The sequence below is a fragment of the Symsagittifera roscoffensis genome, chromosome 1 (assembly GCF_963678635.1).
Source record: "Symsagittifera roscoffensis chromosome 1, txSymRosc1.1, whole genome shotgun sequence".
Taxonomy (NCBI): domain Eukaryota; kingdom Metazoa; phylum Xenacoelomorpha; order Acoela; family Convolutidae; genus Symsagittifera; species Symsagittifera roscoffensis.
In genome coordinates, this window is record NC_087062.1 from 54,666,855 (window position 1) to 54,688,231 (window position 21,377).

The 21,377-nt window shown below is 38.3% G+C and overlaps 2 protein-coding genes across 2 annotated transcripts in view; one reads left to right on the plus strand and one right to left on the minus strand.

Moving 5' to 3' along the window:
- The window catches only part of LOC134845887 (protein IWS1 homolog A-like), a 576,794-nt gene that overhangs the window by 71,486 nt on the left and 483,931 nt on the right, over nt 1–21,377 (minus strand). The gene's annotated exons all lie outside the window — the stretch shown is intronic.
- LOC134845810 (uncharacterized) lies at nt 13,663–21,376 on the plus strand. Its single transcript, XM_063862893.1, has 3 exons — nt 13,663–15,233; nt 15,456–17,415; nt 19,487–21,376. Exons 1-3 carry the CDS (start codon nt 15,222–15,224, stop codon nt 20,239–20,241), a joined length of 2,727 nt encoding a protein of 908 aa, XP_063718963.1. The 5' UTR covers nt 13,663–15,221; the 3' UTR covers nt 20,242–21,376.

The window sequence follows — 21,377 nt, forward strand, 5'->3', positions numbered from 1 at the left end:
GAGATATCAACAAGAATTATAAAGTAATTTCAGCTCTTCCGCTGTATAGTAATCTTAATTTTGTGAAAATTTGCCAGTTTTTCATTTGCCAAAATCGAAACATTTTGCATTTTCATGGAAAATTTATTATTACAGTGTCAAAATTTTCAATATCGATACTATATTGAAAAGTGCCTTTCGGAAATATCATATTTTGTATCGATATTTATCGCATTCTCTGATCATGTATTTGTGTCGTTGCGGTAGTTTTGTTATTGATTTCGTTTGAGCGGCTATCAATGATTTACTTGCAAAAATGTTTATTAGTTTCCAAATGAGGAAAAAGGTTATGGGTTGTAACAGTCGCCTGCTTAAGTCACATATGAGGTTAAAGAAAAATAGGCCCTATAACTATTGGCTCAGGGACACTATCTCTTGTGTTTTTCCACCTCAAACGGTCGGAGCCAATTCGGTTGACTTGCGACATTAGACTAAAACCTTTGTTACAGCTTAAAGGCCACTACCAAAATATCCCCCAATCTAGAAAATAAGCACATCCCCATACTTTGGTCTCAAAATACCTAAAACACGCGAACGCCGTTAAAAACAGGGTCGGATCAATCCGTATAGTTACTTTTTGTTAGAAAGTGGAACTTTGATCAATTTTAGATGGATCAACCTAAAATTCGCCTTACCTCAACATAACAATGTAAAACACAATCAAGAATTTTAAATTAAGCACTCAGATACCGGCACACTCTAAAATTTGGGTAACTAAGTTAACAAGTAACTCCAGAATAACTAGGGAATTAAGTTTGACTCCAGGAGTTTTAAATTAACAAGTCCCAGCTTGAGAAATGAGTTTTGACTTGAGAAATAAGTTTTTGGGGCTGGACCTTTGGGAGACTTCGGTTGTCTACCTTTCCACCGAAAGTTCACTCTGGTCCACTTCTAATTTGTTTCGTCGTTGGTCGTAATCGCTCTGCCTTCTATTTCGAACAAGACAGCTCTACTCTTGTGTATTTCTATGTCTGGAAATTGAGAATAGCAATTTCCCGCTGCTTTTTTCGACCACTTTCCCGCGATTGTAAATCGGTTCTTCTGATGTTATTATTTTTGTATTTTCAGTTGTCGCGAGAAACTTGAGCATGACATGTCCAATTCGAATTTTCGAAAAATTTCATTTCACCCCAAAATCATGTTTCTCGTGTTGCTCAAGGTCAAACTTCCAAATATGACCGACTGGCACAGGTATGGGGAATACATTCTATTTGTTTTAAATCAGGTCATGAATCGGCGAACCGACCTTTTACCAGAAAAGTTATAACATGAGCCTTTTACCAGACTCGACAGATTTAATTGACAGATGTAATGACGCCGTTTAGTCTGATTAAAAACAATGATTTCACGCTTTCTCAACAAAGTTTTGTTTCTTCTAGCCGCTACCTTTTCAAATCGTCCAGTAATTTCAACTTATACTAATTGAGATTTTTATCTGATGAATGATGCCTGGAAACTCAGGCTCGTATTTTTGACCCGATCTTCCACCAGAATTAATTCACGCGCCTTTATTTCGACTATAGACTTTTTTTCTCACTCTTCTCACGCTTAAGTTCAGGCAAGTCTTTTGACTTGATTTTGACGACGTCCCAGATCAAGCACAAAGTACTCATTTCAACGCAGGTTTATCCACTGAATATCCTTTTACCAGAAGCCTCTAGTAACAGTTCAAATTCCATCTTTTGTCATGAAACTGCTCTTTTGTCATGAAACTGCTCTGTCATGAGACTTTTCCGACAGTACTCTGTCTCTCGAATTTACCAGAAATTTTTTTTTTCATAATTTCAGTGCTCAATTCTCCCAATTTTTTTCAACCTTTTCGAGGATAATTGTCTCGCCAGCGTAAACTAGGCGTCCTAAACTAGGTGTCCTTTGTCATCCAAACTAACTTTATCCGTCGACATCGGGTTTTCCAGAGTTACGCCAGCTATGCACCAGCACATTAACAGCAGAGCCTTAAGCGTCATTCGCCCTAAGAGACTTGGCCGATGATGGAGCTCTCATCTCATCTTAAAAACCCTCATTCAACAATTTTCCCCCATTTTTAGTTAACTGCTGCGTTCGCTCCAGACCGTTCCTTTCAAATGATTGTTGGCTGCCCGATGCTCGTCTTTTTAATGAAATTTGAGACCGATTTCTAGTTCTTTCCCGGTGTCCAGGGTGATTCACTAGGTGTGTCGTGATCCATGTGAGACCTCTTCTTTAAATAAATCCTCAGTTGTTTCCTCATAGATTCTCTGATACGGGCTAGAAGTCCACTCCAATTTGACATCCACTTCTCAGGTCTGACCTTCGTGGAACCCCGTTTTCATTAGACCTTATACGGTTGGAGATCTTCCACTATTCGATCCAGGTTTGTATCATTCTATAATTCCTTGCAGAACTTTCCATTTTATTAGGATTAAAAATGTCCCTGTACTCTGAAGTCTTCCATCTTCCTATAACTATTGGGAATATGGTGAATATTGAAGACATACAAAGGGATAACTATTTTAGCAAACTCTCGAATCATTTCCCTATCAAAGTTAAGTTTAACGTTGAAATATCGTCCTTGTTGCAGCGAAAAAACATACAGATAGTGAATATTGAAGACATTCAAAGGGATAACTATTTTAGCAAACTCTCGAATCATTTCCCTATCAAAGTTAAGTTTAACGTTGAAATATCGTCCTTGTTGCAGCGAAATTGCTGCAAAGATTTGATTTATAGCTACTGTAAAGGCGATTTTGGAAAACTACGAGAAACGTTGAATAAAACGAAATTCGAACCTTTCTGTTGGTCGAATCCTAATAAAGTTCTGGAATTATGGTATAGCTGGCTCAATACCGCAATATCTCAGAATGTACCAAGGAGAACAGCGCACAGAATGTCGCTACCACCGTGGATTACGCAAAAAACATCGCATTACATTAAGTGCCTTAAAACTGCGCGGAAGAATTTTCCAGAATTTCATGACAAGGTCATAGCATTAGCTGATTTAGTTGATACCAGTGCAGAAACTGACAAAGTTGAATACGAACAAGAGCTGGCTGCAGAACGAGCATCGTCAAAATTGTTCAAGTATTTCAAAGCATTTAGGAAGTCAAATCTCCCGCGGAAAATGTTTTACGAGTCTGTCTCGGAGGAGACAGACAAGGGTAAATCAGAACTATTTTCTATCTTCTTCTCTTCCGTGTATACAAAATCGACAAAATTTATTGAAGGGTGTAATGGAAAAGAATGCGTAAAATCGATTACCACTGTAAATTTTTTCGAAAAGGAAGTAATTGAAATTTGCATGAACTTGGACATAAACAAGAGTAAAGGACCCGATGAAATTCCACCAATAGTGTATAAAAAATTGTGCATTACTCTTTCTCATTCTCTTTCACAGTTATTCAGAAAAATTTTCCAAACAGCCAATTTTCCAAACGATTGGAAACAAGCAATTATAAGTCCATTATTTAAAAAAGGCGATAAATGCCAAGTTACAAATTACAGACCGGTATCTCTGTTATCAATAGCTTCGAAAATTTTAGAAAGGATTATTTTTAGACGACTTTACGATCATTACCATTCTTTTTTTCACGCAGCTCAGTTCGGCTTTAGGAAAAGACGATCAACGATTCTCCAATTGATAATCTTTTTGCAAAAAGTGTACCAGGGCATTGAAAGTCAACATGATGTTGACATAATCTTTACTGACTACAGTAAAGCTTTTGACAGAGTGGATCATGGTATGCTTTTGAAAAAACTTTTTGAAACGGGCATCAGAAACAAGCTACTGAAACTAATCGAATCATACTTGACAAATCGAGTACAAGTCGTGCGTATAAATGGAGTAAACTCGTCACCAATACAAGTTACTAGCGGTGTCCCGCAAGGGAGTATTTTGGGCCCCATACTTTTTCTGGTTTTTGTTAACGACCTCCCGAAAATGTGCGATCAATTGTTTCCCCTTCTTTTTGCCGATGACGCCAAATTTCTCAGCGTGGGTTTAAGCACAATAGATATTCAAAGTGATTTAAATGCGTTGTATGACTGGACCGTTAGAAACAACATGCCCTTCAATATGGATAAATGCTGCCTAATTAAAATGTCCAAAAACGAAAAACGATTGCTTTTTGGAAACGAATTGATTAAAACAGAGGAAACTCAATCTGATTTGGGGCTCATGCTTTCCTGTGACTTAAAATGGAATTTGCATATAAATAAGGTTTGCTGCAAAGCAATTCGTGTTTTTCACATGATAAAAAGAAGCGTATCGAATCTTGGACAAAAAGCTAAACTGGATTTGTATAAATCTATGATCGTACCAATACTCACGTACGCAAGTCCATGTTATGGATTAAGTAAATACATTATTACGGAGCTTGAAAATGTACAAAGGCGTATAGTTAAATGGATAATTCCGCATATGGATTCGTACAAAGATCGGTTAATCGAAATTTCACTATTGCCACTGCCAATGTATATACAGATCAACAACCTTTTGTTGCTGTCAAAAATTTTATCGAAAAATTATGATGTTGACATGTTGAAAGTTCCATCGTATTCCTGTTCCTCGCGCGGTTGTATGTTTCAGCTCGAGAGGCCGAAAAAGAAATTTTTGGAGGACGAATTCTTTTACCAAACATGTCGGCTAGCGAATGTGATCAAAATTGACGTGAGAGAAACAAGCAGACTGAAGAAGCGAATATTGTGGTTATTTTGGAGAAAATTTGAGAAGGACTACGAACAAATGAACAAGTGCACATGGAGAATTGCTTGCGATTGCACAATGAATGACTGTAGAAGCAAAACTTCACTATAGAACGAAAAACTGAAAGGGGGAAACCCCTTGTGCTACGAGCACAAAAGCCCTACTACTACTACTACATATATATTTTTATTTATTCTCGAAACTGCCTCCCCTGAATGAATAGTTCATCTTTTTTTTCTTGATTTTTTCTTTAGGCGATGCAGTCCGACTCCATTTCCGATATATATATCTGCTACACACTCTTATTTACCCCATCTTTTTATATCAAAGTTCTCCAGCATCCTGGATAAACAGATATTGGTAGAATAATTTCAACAATTAGAATAAGTTTAAGTTTTAGCTCTAGTAACATCAGTTTAATTTAATTTTCACCAACAGCGCTCCTTGAGCTGTCAGAGTCAGTCACGTCCTGATAAGGACAGGTGCTCCACCACAACCTGCACATATCTTCTTTGACTCGTCCAGGTCAATCTTCTTGCTCACGCGCCGAATGAACTTAAGAAAGGACGCATGCCATTCCTCAAGTCTCCTGGTGTTCAAGAAAATATGTATTCCCTTCGAAAGTATTACCCTCTCTCTGAATTTCCCACCACGATATCGTTAGCATCTGCGCCGTCAATTTTTTGCCGAGCGGTAGCTGTAGATTCCGACACAGAAATCCCAACAGAGATGGCGTATCAGCGCAATTGCTAGCCATCAAATCCCCTGGCAGTTTTTTTTGGCGAGAGAGGTTTGTTGCTGTCTGCTTGCCTTAATTCATTGGAACAGTGGCCCCACGTCCATATCCATCACTTCCAGCTCACTTCATTCAACCCCATCTATTCGTTATATGTGCACGTCCTCTCTTCAGGGCTGCTTCACAAAGTTTTTTGAATGGCAATTTCCTCTTGTTGCTTGGAGTATTGATGGAATTGAGAGAAGGTGACACTTAAGAACCACCCGAGACTGATTTTCGAGGAACGTAATTTTTTTCAGAAACTTCCAGCGTCCGCCGTAAAACATTTCCACTTCGCCTACTCCATGATATGCCATATAATCTTTTTTATTCGCTAACAGCTTGTTCACCAACATGGCTACAAGCCACTAATTCAGGATTGTTCTGCCCTCTTTGTAGATTGGGTGCTTGTAGGATAATTCTTTTTTCTAAAGATTTTCACAAACTTCTAGCCACAAGTTTTTTCAAGCTTGATCCGTCCATCTAATGATTGAGATACTCTTTTTGTAGAAAATGACTGAACCTGATGCCTTAGATGAGATCAATTTGGATTTTTTCATTTGGCGCTCGAGCGGAAATCGCAGCCTCTAACAGATGTTTTTTTCCGATGGTCATCTCTAATTTTAGGGAACTCTGGCAGATTGTCTGGTGAAAGATATCTCTCTAGAGCTTCTTTCAGCTCCTTTTTTTGAACGTGATTGCCTGTCCTCATGAGGGCATTCTCAAATTTTTTTCAGAGGTTTCGCCAACGGCAGTAGGTTTTGGTATTTTGGGTGCATTTCGATAGGATCCTTCCGACAGCACCCATTCTAGACTTAAATGACAATTCAGTTCTCTCAAGTCTGGAACCTGGATTTTGTTAAAATGGACGTCCAGATTGACGTTTTTCCTTGGACTTTCTGGTCGGGTCACTCGATATCATTACTGTGTCGTCATTAACACTGATGAAGCTAAGGTAACTATTGAATGCTTGTGAGCAGACGCTTTTAGTTCGGGAAATTAAAAGGAACCATTGGGCCATCTACACAAGTCACGAACTGTCCCAAGCCTAACACGAGTGCATGGGGATCATATTTCATCGCCATACATAGTTCTGTTGTTCTGTAAGCAGTGGTATGCCTCCAAAGGTTTTTTTTGATCCGTTCGAGATTTCGGCCTAAGCCTCTCTAGTCAGATGTCCATATTGCATTAGCAGATTTTGCACTAGCAACATCTTCAAACCGGCAGCACAAATGTTTGAGGCCATGTCTGTGCTTGATTTATCCTAGCCTTGGGCCAGTGGCTTTACATTCTTGAACACTCTATGGAACTTTGCCAGTCACCATGCTTCAAAAGAGTCAATGCCAGATTTTTACCCAACGTCTTCTGGCGTCTTTCTGCTTCGTCCAAACGATTCATTAAGGGAGTAAAATATGGGAAATTAACAAAGACGCCTGCTTCTTCACTGAGTCCTCATTCGATCCAGTTTTGGTGTCAGGAAAGGCTACTGATTTTTTCTCAATAGGATGTTGATAGACCATCGCCAAATTTTTGCAGTTTGCATCTGAGATAAGTGACAGCATAGCTCAGAGAAACTGAATGGCTGGTGGCATGTTAGCGAATCCCGTTGAAGATGCAAACACAGTTTTCAACCTCGCGTCAAAGCGAGTGTTAACTATTTCTTTTATATCAGCCTTTGATGCAATTAGGATACATATCGCTTGCCATATTCAAAGTAGAGGTTGTTTGCCCGATATCATCAATTCCCCAACCTCCCTTGCATGCGAGTGGTCATTCATGCCAGCAAGTAACAGTACTTCTGGCTCCGCAGGTTTTTCTTATACTTGATCAGAAACTTTTGTGCTACCTGTAAAAAAAACTGGGTCCTTTTTTTCATCGATAATTTTTGTTCGCCGAGTATGAAAACTTGGTGTTCTCAACAAGATGCTAACACTTGTTTTTAACTATCGCGTTTTTCGATTGCCCTCATCAATGACCTTCAAAACTAGAAAAACTACATGATGGATGAAAACAGGTGAATAAATCAAACACGGCTGCGTGCTCAGCTGAACGCTGCTCTGTCACCATGTTTTAGTTCCAGTTACTTTTATCTTCAATTAACCTTTCAAACGTAGTTATTGTGCAACTTGGACCAATTTTAACAGCCAAATTACGCCCAAGTCTGTGTAGAAACAAGCATGCTCATTATGAAGCTAGAAGTACTAAGATATTCGGATGACTATGATCGAGAGCAGTTAAAAGCGAAAATTCATTCCTCGGAGAAAAAAAACAGGCAAATGTGTCTCTGAACATGAACTTGTGAGAAAATTGAGCAACGAACGATCTTGTTATGAAAATAACACGGTGTCATGAGACATTGGTTGTTGTCAGCTTTTTTGTCCGGACCAGTAATTCATTTTTGCCAAGTAATTCTATCGCATAAAGCAACAGGAATCTTCAATTCTAAAACAACCTCGAAAATGTAAGAGTCAACTAAGTGCAGCTAATCGAATGATAAAGTACAAGCACAACTAAAAGATCCTGATTGAGTTTGAATCTGTTTAATGGTCCAAGTATTAAGCGTCGCACAGTGAACCTCCTTCAGCTTGTAGTTATCTGCAGCTGAAAATATGTCTTTTATCTGATTGTGTTCCTTGCTGATTACAACATGAATTTCAAATCTGCAGCATTTCTTCAATCTTGTTCCACCACGCGGTTCACCATTCGAAAAATCTCATTGATTCAATCTTTTCGACTCATCCTTTACTTTCATCGGATTGAGAAAGTACTTAGTTGGTAATGTAGGACAAAGACCCGAGACCTTCAAGTTATGTTTTTGTGAATCTTCTATTATTGTTAATAGCAAAAGTTATGCCGAAGCATGCTCAACATGAAGCTAGGGGTGCTATAGTTTCTGAAATTTAGAAAAAGTAGCCTTCGAGAACAGTTGAAAGCGAAAAATTTATCGTCAGAGAAACAAAAACCAATAGAAAGTGTTTCTGACTGGTAGATCGTGAGCAAGTTGACCGACTTTTAAAAACATTTTGGACCCCTTAAAATTGCCGTTGGCTTAGCTTTCTATGGGTTTCGAATAGTATGCATTCTAGCATGGGTTTCGAATTTTATGCATTCTAGGATGAATTATCTGTTAACATCGGTGAAACATCCGTATGTCGACTGGGCTTTCTGTTCTCTAGCCCTAACTTGATTTTGCTCAATTTAGAAAGTTTTTTTTTTCAACAGAAATGGTTTGAGTTTGTGCTTAGTGCTGTTCATAAAAGCAGCTACTTGAACTAGAGAAAACGATCTGTTATGTTTCAACTACACCTCGAGCACAATCAACCACATGGAAGGATGGTAGGAGCAAATATATTTCAATTTGCTTTGGCAATTTTATGGCTCCGCCCAAGTTTGCGTTACTGCGGAAATCAAAGTTACCAAAGTAGTTCCAAAGATCGAAAATTTAAGTTGATGAATGGCTCCAAAATGAATCTTCAGCTGATTCTGAGTATTTCAAGGAGCTTCAGCTGATTCTGAATTTCTCCAGGAGCGGATTATGAGTTTCTCAAGTCGCAAGATTTTTTTACTTTTTCAACTAAGGTTTCGATATGGCTCTTGAGATCTATCACCAAATATAATAGCTGTGTTAATTTAAATGAAATATTAATTGACCAGGACGAAATCTGCTCTTTTCTTGCAAACTTTTCTCAGAGTAATTCGTTTCACATTAAAGAGTTTTTTTAGAATTGTGCGACCTACCTTGCCCCATGTTTTAACTTGCTCGTCAGTTGTGTCCTTTCAACACACTGATGGCGAAACAATTTGGAATGCGCTTTCGTCAACTCACTTAACTAGAAATAACCTAGAAGTCATATTAAAAATCATAGACCGACTTCACTTTTGCCTGATTATCCTTTCTATTAGAATAGAAAGTTGTCATCGAGCGAGATCGTTGCAGTTGAGATTAAAATTGAAATTTCCGCCTACTAAAAATGGGACTATTAATACAGGAGCTAAGCAAAGTCACCCGAAACTACAATTTAGATGAGACAAAGTCATCCCGACAATTCACTACGTGGGGTAAACTATAGTCTAATACAGTCGTGTCGTGTGTTCTTGCTTGTCAGGCTTGATATTTAGACATTGAATTTCTTTTAAAATTCCGATGACTCTTTCGCTGATGTTTTTTTTGGTGCTATGGTCAATGACATTTAAGGTTGATCTTCATGTGATTTAAAATATTGCCGCTTATTTATCTTTTATTTGAATGGGACTTACGTTTTCGCCAGAAGCATTGGTTTCGACAATCATATAAACTTTGAAAAATACAAAGCGCACATCGTCAATTAATGCGTCCACAATTATACCAGAGCGAAAAAAGTTCTTGACACTCGAATTGTAAATACTTGGAACGAGCAGAAATTTTTTGTCAAATCAACAGCTACAAGGTCTGGCACTGAATACTCTTGAAATAAAGATGCCCTGTTTGTGTTTGCGTAATGCGCTCTAATTAAAGTAACTTGACAAAAATTTTGCCTTTTCTGGTAGTTATTGTAACTTTGCAAATATTGATCCCACCATTTGAAAAATGTGGAGGAATTTTGTATTCGGATGTGTTTTAGTTTTTTATTCCGACCATTGAAAATGGGGAGGAACTTTGTATTCGTGTGTGTTTTAATTTTTTCTTTCTGTTTCAACTATTGGTTTCCACGCAAAATCAGGTTCCTTAAATAATCATTGGACAGGTTCGAGTGATAAATCATTTTCAAGCTCTTCTAGTCGTGATTCGAATGACATTAAATTTTTAATAAAAATTTCTTGGTGTTGAAAAAACCGGTTTGAAGTTTCTGACTTTTCGTCTATTTTCGAGCGAGTTAAGCGATCGAGTACCTTTCTTTATGAATGAAAATTAGCAACTTAGGCTAAAAAACTAGATTTTCCTGAATGAAATAGTTTTAGAAGCTTAATTTAGCGCTTCTCCGGCAAAAAAATTTTAAAAAAAGTATCTAAATGGGTTTTCTTATGATAAACTGCGCAAGTCGAGAAACACTTAAGCCCTTGCGATAAGCAAGGTTATTCTAACCGGCTGTTGTAATTTTTGCCGTAAAACCATTAAGATTTTCCGTTCAGATATTATCTGCGCACCTGCTCAAGACAGCAAAGGTGCTGGCTGCGATTTGGACTGGAAACGGTTTTTTAAACTGAGTTTTTTTCTCTTTAAACTAAAAAGTTTTTTTTTTCTGGGAAAACATATTTTTGGTTATTTGTTCGTTTGTTTGTTTCTTTCGGCTTAGTTTCTAAAGCGAGACGTTATTCCGGATTTAGCAGTTTCTACAATTATCTGAAAGCATTTTGATTCATAACTTTAGTTGGAAAAAATGTCAAGTATAATTTTTTATAGTTTCTTTTTGTTAGTTTTTTCTTTTCATTTGAATGTTTTTTCGGATTAAATGTTTACGGTTGTTTTTAAATTGGCTTAGTTGCCTTTTAGTACGCCGTTTGAAAGCCGAAACAAATATGTTAACGCGCTTGAGCGTTGGCGGGGATGTAAAATATGTTAAAGAGTAATGAACGTAGTGAAGACTCTGTTAAAGGTCTTGGTGATTTTTTTTATTCATGAGAAAGTCTTAAAATGCTCTAATAGCTACAGATGTGCACTCATACATACAAATGCATTTATGAATGCCTTTAGGTATACATGCACTTTTTGAGTTCAATTGAAATTCATCTGCTGTAAGTTAAGTAAATAGTACTCTCCAAATACGAACGTGGAAATGGCACGAAAAAACGTGAACTATTTCTAGTTTCGAAAGTGGAATTTAAGTTATAGATTTCCAGGTGAATATAAACTTTACCAATTGATCCAATTTTTTTCAAACGTTATCAGAAAAATGCCGCTCGTAAATTGTTCTAGAGATTCCACGAGCTTAAAGGGCATCTATTTTTTTGATTGATCTTCGAAAGTTGAGATTTTTTCAACTAAGTGTTTTTTGTTTACTTGTTCATTACTCTTTTCCAACTGTCAGTTGGCTATGTTTAGATATACTTATAAAAGTTGTACGAAAGGTTTTAATTGATGTTTTTATCAGCCTAATCGCCTCATATTTGACTAGCGAACACGTTTCTTGATGTGTCTGTGTTGGATTGATAACTTCGAAGTCCAGTATTTTCATAGCTCAAATTTTTATGCGAACTTTTTCGGCTCATCAAGTGGCGATCCCCGCTATTATCGGCTGAGTTAATCTTGTAAGTTTTGTTTCGATGTTTATTTGAGACTTGAGACTGCCCGTGACTTCTCAAGATGGACATCTTTCAAGACGATCAATACAGGCGTGGATAGACCAATTTTTTCTTGTCAAAATGATTTACTTTTGTGCTTCTGCGGTCTTTGTCGTATTTTTTGTTCCTTAGACACCGTAAATCTATAGAAAGCTCGTGTGTTATGTTCATTCCCCTAAATAGAGACCGCTCGACTAGCATAAAAATTCGAAAGCATGGAATAGATTGCATGTAGCAGCATGATTTTGATAGCCTCATTTTTCAGAAATACACATTAAGCATAGCCGGTTATGTGCAAATACCACAGAAAATTCTGACCATCAAAATAAAAAAAACTGTCGTTCCATTTTAAATGGTGGCGTTTTTATGTCGTGGTGTAATTAGATGATCTGAGCGAAGCCTAGACCTTAGGCACGTTCGATATTAACACTAGATTGGGTATATTCTACATTATTTTACGCTTGCGATGTAAGTTTCTAATGTTCAAATGCCTTTGTCAACCCCACTAGGACCTCTTGGATTTTTTTTTTTCGTTTTTCCACTTCCTGTGTCAATTGTAACCTTGTTCGAAGTTCTGTTTGCTAATTTTTGACATGTTGCTTTCATTTTATAGTTAGTGTATCGCAAGTGGTGCGATGCTTAGCTTGATCTGTGTTTAAAAGCTTTATTCATAAATCAAAAACTTTCCAATTAAGTTTTCTAATTTTTTGCAGATTTTTTTTATTTCTAAAAAGAAGCTTAGGTTCTAAAAAATAAAATCATTTTACGTTAGTAAAACTAAATTTTTTGGCTTCATTGTGATTAAGACTATTAAGGCTTGTTATAAGACCTACTCGCTTCCTTTACTCGCTCGAGTTAAGACAAAAAGTTAAAATTTTTCAAACAGGTTTTTCTCGACACTGGACTGGGAGAACTTTCGAAATTTTTAAATGTTTCTCGAATCGCGATTTAAAAACTTCATTGTGATATATCACTCGATCCTTCCGATGTTATTTATGCTACATGTTGTTAAGTGGGAGTTTTTTTAAAGTATAAAAAACCTGAAAGCAACCCGAAGTTCAAGTTCCTCCCCACTTTAGTGATCGGAACAATAATAATCCGTCCAAATAGTAACTTGCTTTTCTGAGAAATAAAAATTGAGAATTCAAACAATTGAAATTTCTTAACACAATTGGTGTTCATTCGCAGTCGGACTTGTAACTGCTTGAACACCGATTGCGTGCAAATTGTAAAATGTGTGAAAAAAATTATTTCATTTTTTTTTGTGATAGTTGAAACGATTATCATTTTTAAAACTTCAATGTTAGTCGAGTTTCATGGTAGTCGATACACTCTCCCGTAAATGCACAGAAGTGAACTTGATAATTTTAGTACTCAGATTGTTAGTATTCAGAATATTTGTGTTCTGAACTACACAGAATATAAATTAGTATTCGATCTGTTGAAAAAATGTTTGACGAGCTCCGGAAAAAAGTTGCATCATGACTGGATTGCAATGTATTGAACAAGATAGAACCTGCTGTACTACCATGATTCGAGCTAGTTACTCATAAGCAGCAGTTGAGTTGACGAGTCTTCACTTTAGCGTTCTGATCTCTGTTTGCTTGCGTGAGAGGTGTTCGTTTCTTTCGGTGCTTAGTCAGTCTCAGAAACATACCTTTTAGTTCTGATCTTACCACTGGTGAAATTTAGAACGTGATTGGAAGCGTATGCGTTTGTTGCATTAGTGATTGTTTGCCATGTAATAAATGAATGAATGACTATGCGTCTCTGCATAGTTTGCTTCGGATCCCCTGCATGTAAATAATGAATGTACCACTTCTATACAACATTTGCAAGTATTATGGTTCTGTTCTGAACGTGATTCGTTCTCAATGAACGCTCACAGCTACTAGCTACGCTCAGGCCTACGTGTTAGACTTGTGCACAACTGTGCTAGTCGAATGAAACACCATTGTAAATCTGCATAATAAATGCTACAATAGCTTGGTGTACTAGTTCTGCATGTTGAACGGAGTCTGAGATACGACTGAATTTATTCACAGCAAACGTGGTCTAACACAGACTAGATTCCCAGCATAGAGCACATTTGTTTCTTGGTCGGTCGGCAGAGTGACACACACACACACACACACACACTGAATGCATAAATTTGTGGTGTTGCTGGTGAATCATTTCTATTTCCTATTCCCTTCTAATTACACATTCAACGCTCGCTCCCAATAATCCCTCCATTCCAACCACCATTCGTCCCACCGACCGAATACGACCTGAAAGTGGATGGAAAGACAAGCGAGCAGTGCAGTGTTCATTCATTCCATTGCCCCATTCCTAAGTATTCCCTTCTACCACTGTTCCCCTCCGCTCAGTGCATATTCATAATTCACAAGCAAGAGCAGTATTGAGTTCTGAGGCTAGAAGGAATTATATCCGACCACGTGTGAAACAGTTCGCCGTGTTTTGCTCAGTGCAACTTAACTTCACTTACTTGCCTTATATTCTGCAATAGAAGTAGAACAGCGTTGGCGTGTTGCTGTTTTTTCTATACTTGCACGCTCTATCTTTTTAGTTCACTTATTTTCTGGTTTCCTTTCTTTTCCCTCTTTCCTCAGTTGCCTGTGATTCGCTCACTGAAAGTGCATGCCGAAATAACGAAAAAGAAGAGAAGAGAAGAGACCTCGGGCATTCAGTCGACGCCAATATTCCATTCCGTTCTCTTCTTCCTTACCGCTATATTGAGGCAGTAGCTCTAGAAGCCTAGGCCGCTCCCCTCCCCTCCCCGCATAGGGAAAAATACTTAGCAACTCAATTCAGTCATTCAATCGGTCCCTTCATTGAGGAAATTTCGATCACCCCTTCTTATTTTGGGCTTCTGTCCGATAGCTTTCTTTGTGTGTACTCGATTCTCACGTCCAATCAAAGACACAAATTCTCCTGAACTAGATATTCTTTCTAGTTAATTCGGTTCGCCTTAGTTTAAACATTCACCACTTTAGTTAAGTTGGTTGAACCATTGCCAAAGCAGGAGTTACTTAGTAGTACCAAGATTTATCGTATTTGATCTTTGGACTGGTATGAAATCTAATTGATAATTGGCACCCGCCCAAGCGTCAATTTGCAAATCTCGTCCATTCCCATTCGTAGAATTAATGCTGTTGGCAAATAGCGCATTAGCTAGTTTGGTACTTATTATCTTCCTAACTAATTACTTGTGAGCTAATTAGCGTTTGATTATTGAGGCGACACTGCCATATTGTACCAGTGTAGCTTCCGAGTCTTTCCAAAAAGATTTCTTATCACACACTCATTCGAGTTTGATCATTCAGATAATGTAGTTGATTTAATAAGTCAAGTCTACTTCTTATAGTACAACATTCAGAAACTTCAAAACAAACCCTCACACATATCTTGTTATTATATTTACTCAGACTGAACCATTTCAGTCGCACGCAACAACTACTTTGTTAAATGAAAATTCAGGTTTGTATTTTTTCATAATCCCAACGAGCTCTTTATTTTAATCCGGAAGTTTTCCCTCCAGATTTTTTGCAAAATTCTCGGGCCAAAGTTGAAAGGTAGTTTGTGCACTGATATCCTGAAACTAATATTTTGATCAAATATAGATTAGATTCGACTTGTTTGTCTTTTGATTGCTGTTTGTAATGTTTAAAGATAGGGTTTGAGGTGTAGTTTGTTTTTCAGAATCTGTGGAGCTCATCGAGGAGTTATCTTGACTCTAGCGCGTCGTCCTCATACTCACGGGCAGAATCTCAAGTGTCCTCCTCACATCAAGCAGAGCAAAAACCACTCATCACCCATAAATCCAAAAAAGCACCCTCCCCGTCCTACAGAAAGACGAACGAAATCATCCCCAAAAGCTCAATTTTGAGACGGAGCCCAAGTTCATCCAGCACACAGCCCATCCCAATTCCGAAAACGAAAAGCAGCAGCACCAGCTACAACCGAGCAAACATTTGTCAAACGAGCAGCAGTTACAATATCACGAAAGCCGTTCATACCATAAACCCTTTCTCGCTGAGATACGTGGAAGGCGTCGAACCCATAACAGTAGTACAAAGTACGGAAGAGGGGGGAGACTTAGAGTACCAGAAAGGAGGAAGCGGTATTCCATTCTACGAGGAAGAGGAGTTGCCAGCTAGCAATTCCTACTCTAACCCCAGCCCGCTTTCGGTCGTTTACACTAGATTTACAGTGAACCAATACCCAAAGTCTAATTCCCTCTCGACCGAATCCTTGTCCAGTTTGGAGGAAATACCCTCTACCCCAGTGAATAGAGAAAGTGAAGAGAATACTCCAACCAGCGAGGACTACACAACTGAGTGTATACCATCTCCGCGGCAAATTGCACAGCAGAGTAGAAATAGACAAGACAGACATCTGAGCCGCAATCAGAACGATTCGCCCGTTAAGACCCAGCAATATAGAGGCAGCAGTGGTGCAGAGGCAAAATTATCACTGGATTCAAAGACCACAGGCCGCCAGTCTTTCCGACGCAGTTTGCCCACTGGACTAGTTGTGTCCAATATCGCACCGGCGTTTGCACGTCTGAAGCAAATTGTTTCATCCGTCAGAAGGTCACGAAGTTCGTCTGCACGGATGAGTGTAAGTGGAACGAAGCGGAAAAGCAGTCCGCCGACTTTCTCGAACGGATCGGAGGCGTCTGGGTCCTCGACCAACCCTGGATCCAGTTCAAACAGTAACAACCACGATAATGACGCAAACCCGACAAAGATGCGAAGACGGCAGCTTTCGCAACCTACAACTACACCAGCCAATCATGATGCTGCAGCAACTATCGATAGCATACTTTCCAAGTATTTTGATTCCCCTTTCTATCCGTACCCGGATCCTAGAGATCCTGTAAATCGTATAGGTACGCCAGGCTGGGAACCTCCCTCGCGCAAAAGACAGGCGTGGGAAAGGGGGTCTCGCTTGCCACCTCCACAAAGCCGACTCAGGAAGAACAGGACCAAAGACTCTAGTGTGGTGTCTGTGATTCCATGGATCGAAATTCAGAAGAAAGAATTTGAGCTGCCTTACAAACTGAGAGTGCAATTAGACCAGACGCCAATACCTCACGAGCAGCAGCTGAAACATTCATGGAACGATCAGGACAAATCTCTGAACATAGTGCTATTGCCTCACACAAACTCCTTGGTGTTCAGAAGGTATCCCGTCGCCCAAAGTACAGACTGTATCAGAGGCAAGATTGGCTTCTCTTCTGGCTTGCATGTCTGGCACATCAAATGGCCCTCAAATCAAAGGGGAACTCACGCCGTAATCGGAGTCGCAACTAAGGATGCACCACTTCATTGTTCGGGCTACAAGTCACTGATTGGAAGTAATACCGAATCATGGGGTTGGGATATAGGAAGAAGCAAATTGATGCACGACTACACCAATAGCCCTCCGAGTCCGTATCCGTCTACAATTTTGGACAAGGACGAGGTTCTGGTAGTACCGGAGAAGATAACTGTGATTTTGGACATGGACGAGGGAACCCTGGCGTACATGGTTGATGGTCAGTACCTGGGGGTGGCCTTCTCCGGGTTGAATCAAGCCAACAAACCACTGTACCCTATCGTGAGTGCGGTTTGGGGACACTGTGAAGTGGAGATGTCATACATACATGCACCACAAGGTTCGTACTCGTATCTTAGTTCTCATCTGCTTACATGTCTAATTTTTCGAATAGCTCACATTCCGCTCGAAGTTGATCCATCTGCACTATTTCAAGTACTGTTATTGCCAGACCTGTACCTAGACTTATTTTGTGTCGTTCCGAGTTCTCCTTAGGGGACAGAAGGAACTATGGCTTGGGGGTGGGTTCTAAACGCTCTGTTGTCAGCTACCTCAGAGAAAAGGCGAAGGAAAGCGAATCTATTATAATATTTCAGTCGTAATGCAATCTGATTTTACTCAATAATGCCTAATTCTTCAAGTTAGATTTTAATATATTCCTCAAACCAAAAAATTCAGAACATAATTTTGAAAGTATGAGAAAAATGCATCATATTCCGACCATTGAAAGTGGGGAGGAACTTTGTCTTCATGTGCGTTGAACCGTCTTCATGCGCGTTCTAGTGTTTCGAGCTTTTTTTGCCACTCAAAATCAGGTATCCCAAATAATCATTGGAATGGGCCGAGTCGAGTGATTTATATTAAAGCACTTTCAGTCGTGATTTGAACGACAAATTAAAAAATTGTCGGTGTTAAGAAAAACCGGTTTGAATTTTTTCATTTTTAATTTCGATTGAAAAAAGCGACCGAACAAGCTAGGATTATAATTCAAATGAGGTCCTGCAATCATTTTTTTTTCATAATTAATTGTCAAAAATTGTGTAAGTTTTTCTACAATTTAAAAAAAAATTTTTTCCAATTTTTAAAAAAAAATTTGTCGAATGAACCGAATTTAATGTTTCTATCGAATATGCCTAAGTTGTAGTCTTTTTTCAGCTCTTCTCAAAAAATGACACAATTTGAAGAAAAAAAAACTTTCTGATTTTTTTGCTATGATAATTGTGGGCTAAATATTCTGTGCCACTTTAAGAAAAACCCATCTAGTGTCCAACTTTTTGTTAGTCTCAAATTTAAAATTTCTGTTATGAGCTGAATAGTTGTATCTACCAAAAGTAACTGCAGGAACGGAAGGCTGAAGTAATTTTTACTGAGCCTTAGAAACTTCACTCGCATTATGTACATTCATTCTAAGCATATTAGCTGCAGTTTGCTTTTAAAAACAGCTTGATCGGTTCTAATGCCTGTGACTCAGAGCTCGAAAATTCACGTTTTCTTTCATGAATGACAAACATAGTCTCAATGAGAATAAGATGACTAACAAACAACAATAAATTGTGAAAATGTGATAGAAGAAACAGATGCCAATGCCAAACAAGCGGCGGCTGCTGAGCGTTTTTCGTTGTTGAAGCAAAAATGAATAGTCCACATTCTAGTTCAAATAATGCGCTTTTTTCTCCGCACATAGAGTATAGAGTTGAACAGTGTTTTTAAATATATCCTGCCTCTAACGAGCTAGCATATCGCTACTAAAGGAGCACAATTTTATTAAGAAAAATTTTCCGTTTCTCTTTAGAGAGAACATTTTAGTCGTATAAGAAGTAACGGAGCAGTGAGACTGCGATGTTATTCTCCAATAAATCGTCTGAAGTGAAAAAGAGCGAAAAAAGTCATAGTCATCGACGGAATTTATGACTGAATGTACTCTATGCGAACAACTCTTTTTTCAATTCCTCCAAATGCATCAGTTCATTTCAGCAGACAAAGGATTAATTTTAGTCATAACATGAGCAGATGGAGGAGAATTAAACAATGTGATGTGAGGCTGAAGGGGTCAGACTGGATGGATGATGACTAAGCTTGTAATTTATTAATAGAGCAAGTTCAAATAGTAAACCAAAGAGAAGAGGCATTTGTCACCACAACTGCTTTATAGTCTCAGATCAGACTAAATAACACCTTGTAGTCGCTCTAAATATTTGATCCAATGAAGTCATGAATCACGCGCGTGTGGCTTTCAACTCCAACATTTGACATCTAAATGCATATAATACAGAAAGCGAAATGTGGGCTAATGAGCGTTTTACATAAATCACTGCTTTTAGGCTAACGAAATTTGAAATGCTTACGAAATGTGAAAAAGAAAAAATTAAATTACTATTTTTTTGTTAATTATATTTTTGGCTTTGCTTTAGAAATGACTTTGCAATCAATGGCCAGATACGAGATCAGACGCAGTATGCGACAAATGTTCCAACAGCTGAAGTTGTCTATGGGTTCATGTCATAACGACAGCTCCAACCAAATGGCAGAAGTGAACAGCAATAACAACGGGAACTGCTGTTTCATGCCTAACCCTGCGATTGTATCAGTGCTCAACCCAAATAACTCCACAGCAATGCCACCACCGCCGTCCACAGCATCCAATGGGTGTTCTTCTTTTTTCACTCAAATCACAAACACTTTTCTACCCAGACAACTATCCAACTCCCAAAACAACTCGAACTCCACTCCGGCTAATGGATCCAGTCGCCATATAGAACCGACGGGGCCCTGGTGGAATCGTCAATCTTCTGCCTCTGCGAGTAACCCTCTGCCTGTCTCGGAGTTGACGACTACAGTCATTCCAGAAGCATTCATCAAAGGTTTGCCGACTCCGACAGAAGTCATGACCTTTACACAACAGTGCCTAAAGTCGCAGAGCTCGGCATCGTCGTCATCATCAGAAACGATGACCGAGATGAACAATGGAAACGTGGGACCCTCTTGCGGTCCCTCGAAGGATCCGAACTTGCTTTTTCAGCAGCAGTTGTCAACACTCGCATCTTGTCATGTGGATGCGATTCCGTTCCAGCTACTACCTCCCGGATGTAACAGTGATTCGCAGTTCATTCAGCATCACGTTGAATACCTTCAGATTCCAACATGCCTAAAGCAGTACCTAGCTTGACACCTAAGGACAAAACAAACCGACCTAAATCGGCATCCGCGGGAGCTTTTTCTTCTGTTCGACTCCAATGAAGCAAGCGTTCCACCTTCTTCAATAGATAACCTTTGCTTTTCTTTGTAGTTTACCTTTATTTTTTGCCAATTTGCTTCTATGCTAATTATCATTTCTTAAATAAAAATAATCTGAGAATCTTTCTGAAATTTTATCAAGTGCTGATGTCGTTTATCTTATCAATGCTGAATACAAATTTAGAAAATATTAAAATTTAAATATAGTTACAAATTATCCTAAATGCTGTAAATGTTCCATACGCAACCAATGAAGTTGCGAATAATTTTCGCTAATGGAAAATTACTCTTTCTCTCTTAATATCGTGCGTTGGGTATTTTGTTCAAAAGTTAGTGGGATCTTCAAGCTTTTTTGATCATTTTGTTCTTGTGGTGCAAAATTTGATTACAAAACTAATTCGAGATTGTGAAAAGTGAAAATTGAAAAAATTGTAAGTGTATTCCTCATAAGTCTTGGTGCTTCATAAAATTAGTTAAATTTTAAATTTCACCCAGCAAATAATTTTAATCTGAATTCAAACTGATCCCAAATTTTAAATCCATTCAAAAGTTGGCAGTGATTTAAAACTTGCAAATATGATTATCGCGGAAATTTTCTTAACTATTTTAGATCTAGTTGTGAGATTTTAGACATCGGTGCTCTTTTTCGGAAAATTTTAAGAGGACTTTAATGCTATGAATGAGTGGGTTAAGGGTGTGGGTATTCAATGAAACTAAATAACTCATAAATAACAACCATTTGCATTGATGGCATTTTTAGTCTTCGAACTTTTTAGTTTCTTTTCCTCTCCTCGTTCTAAACAGTCAGATTAGTAATGTAGTGTTTGTTAAAGTATAGTATTAATTACCTCTTGATATCTCTCGTTCAGTCTAGGCGTGACTGATGACTAGTTATATTGTATGGTCCGCAAATGGTAAATATTTCAGTTTCTACGATTGTTATTATGTCTTTTCATGATCGAATTTGATATTTCAGTATTTGAAAATCTCCATTTCTCAATATTTCTTCTTTTCTAATTATCACTCTAATTTTTTAATAAAAAATTCACGTCTGTACAAATAAATAAC

What these genes read in the sequence shown, in the direction of transcription:
- LOC134845810 (XM_063862893.1), top strand. An exon ending in ATACATACATGCACCACAAG is followed by an intron (nt 17,416 to 19,486) that starts GTTCGTACTCGT and finishes GCTTTGCTTTAG; the next exon opens with AAATGACTTTGCAATCAATG.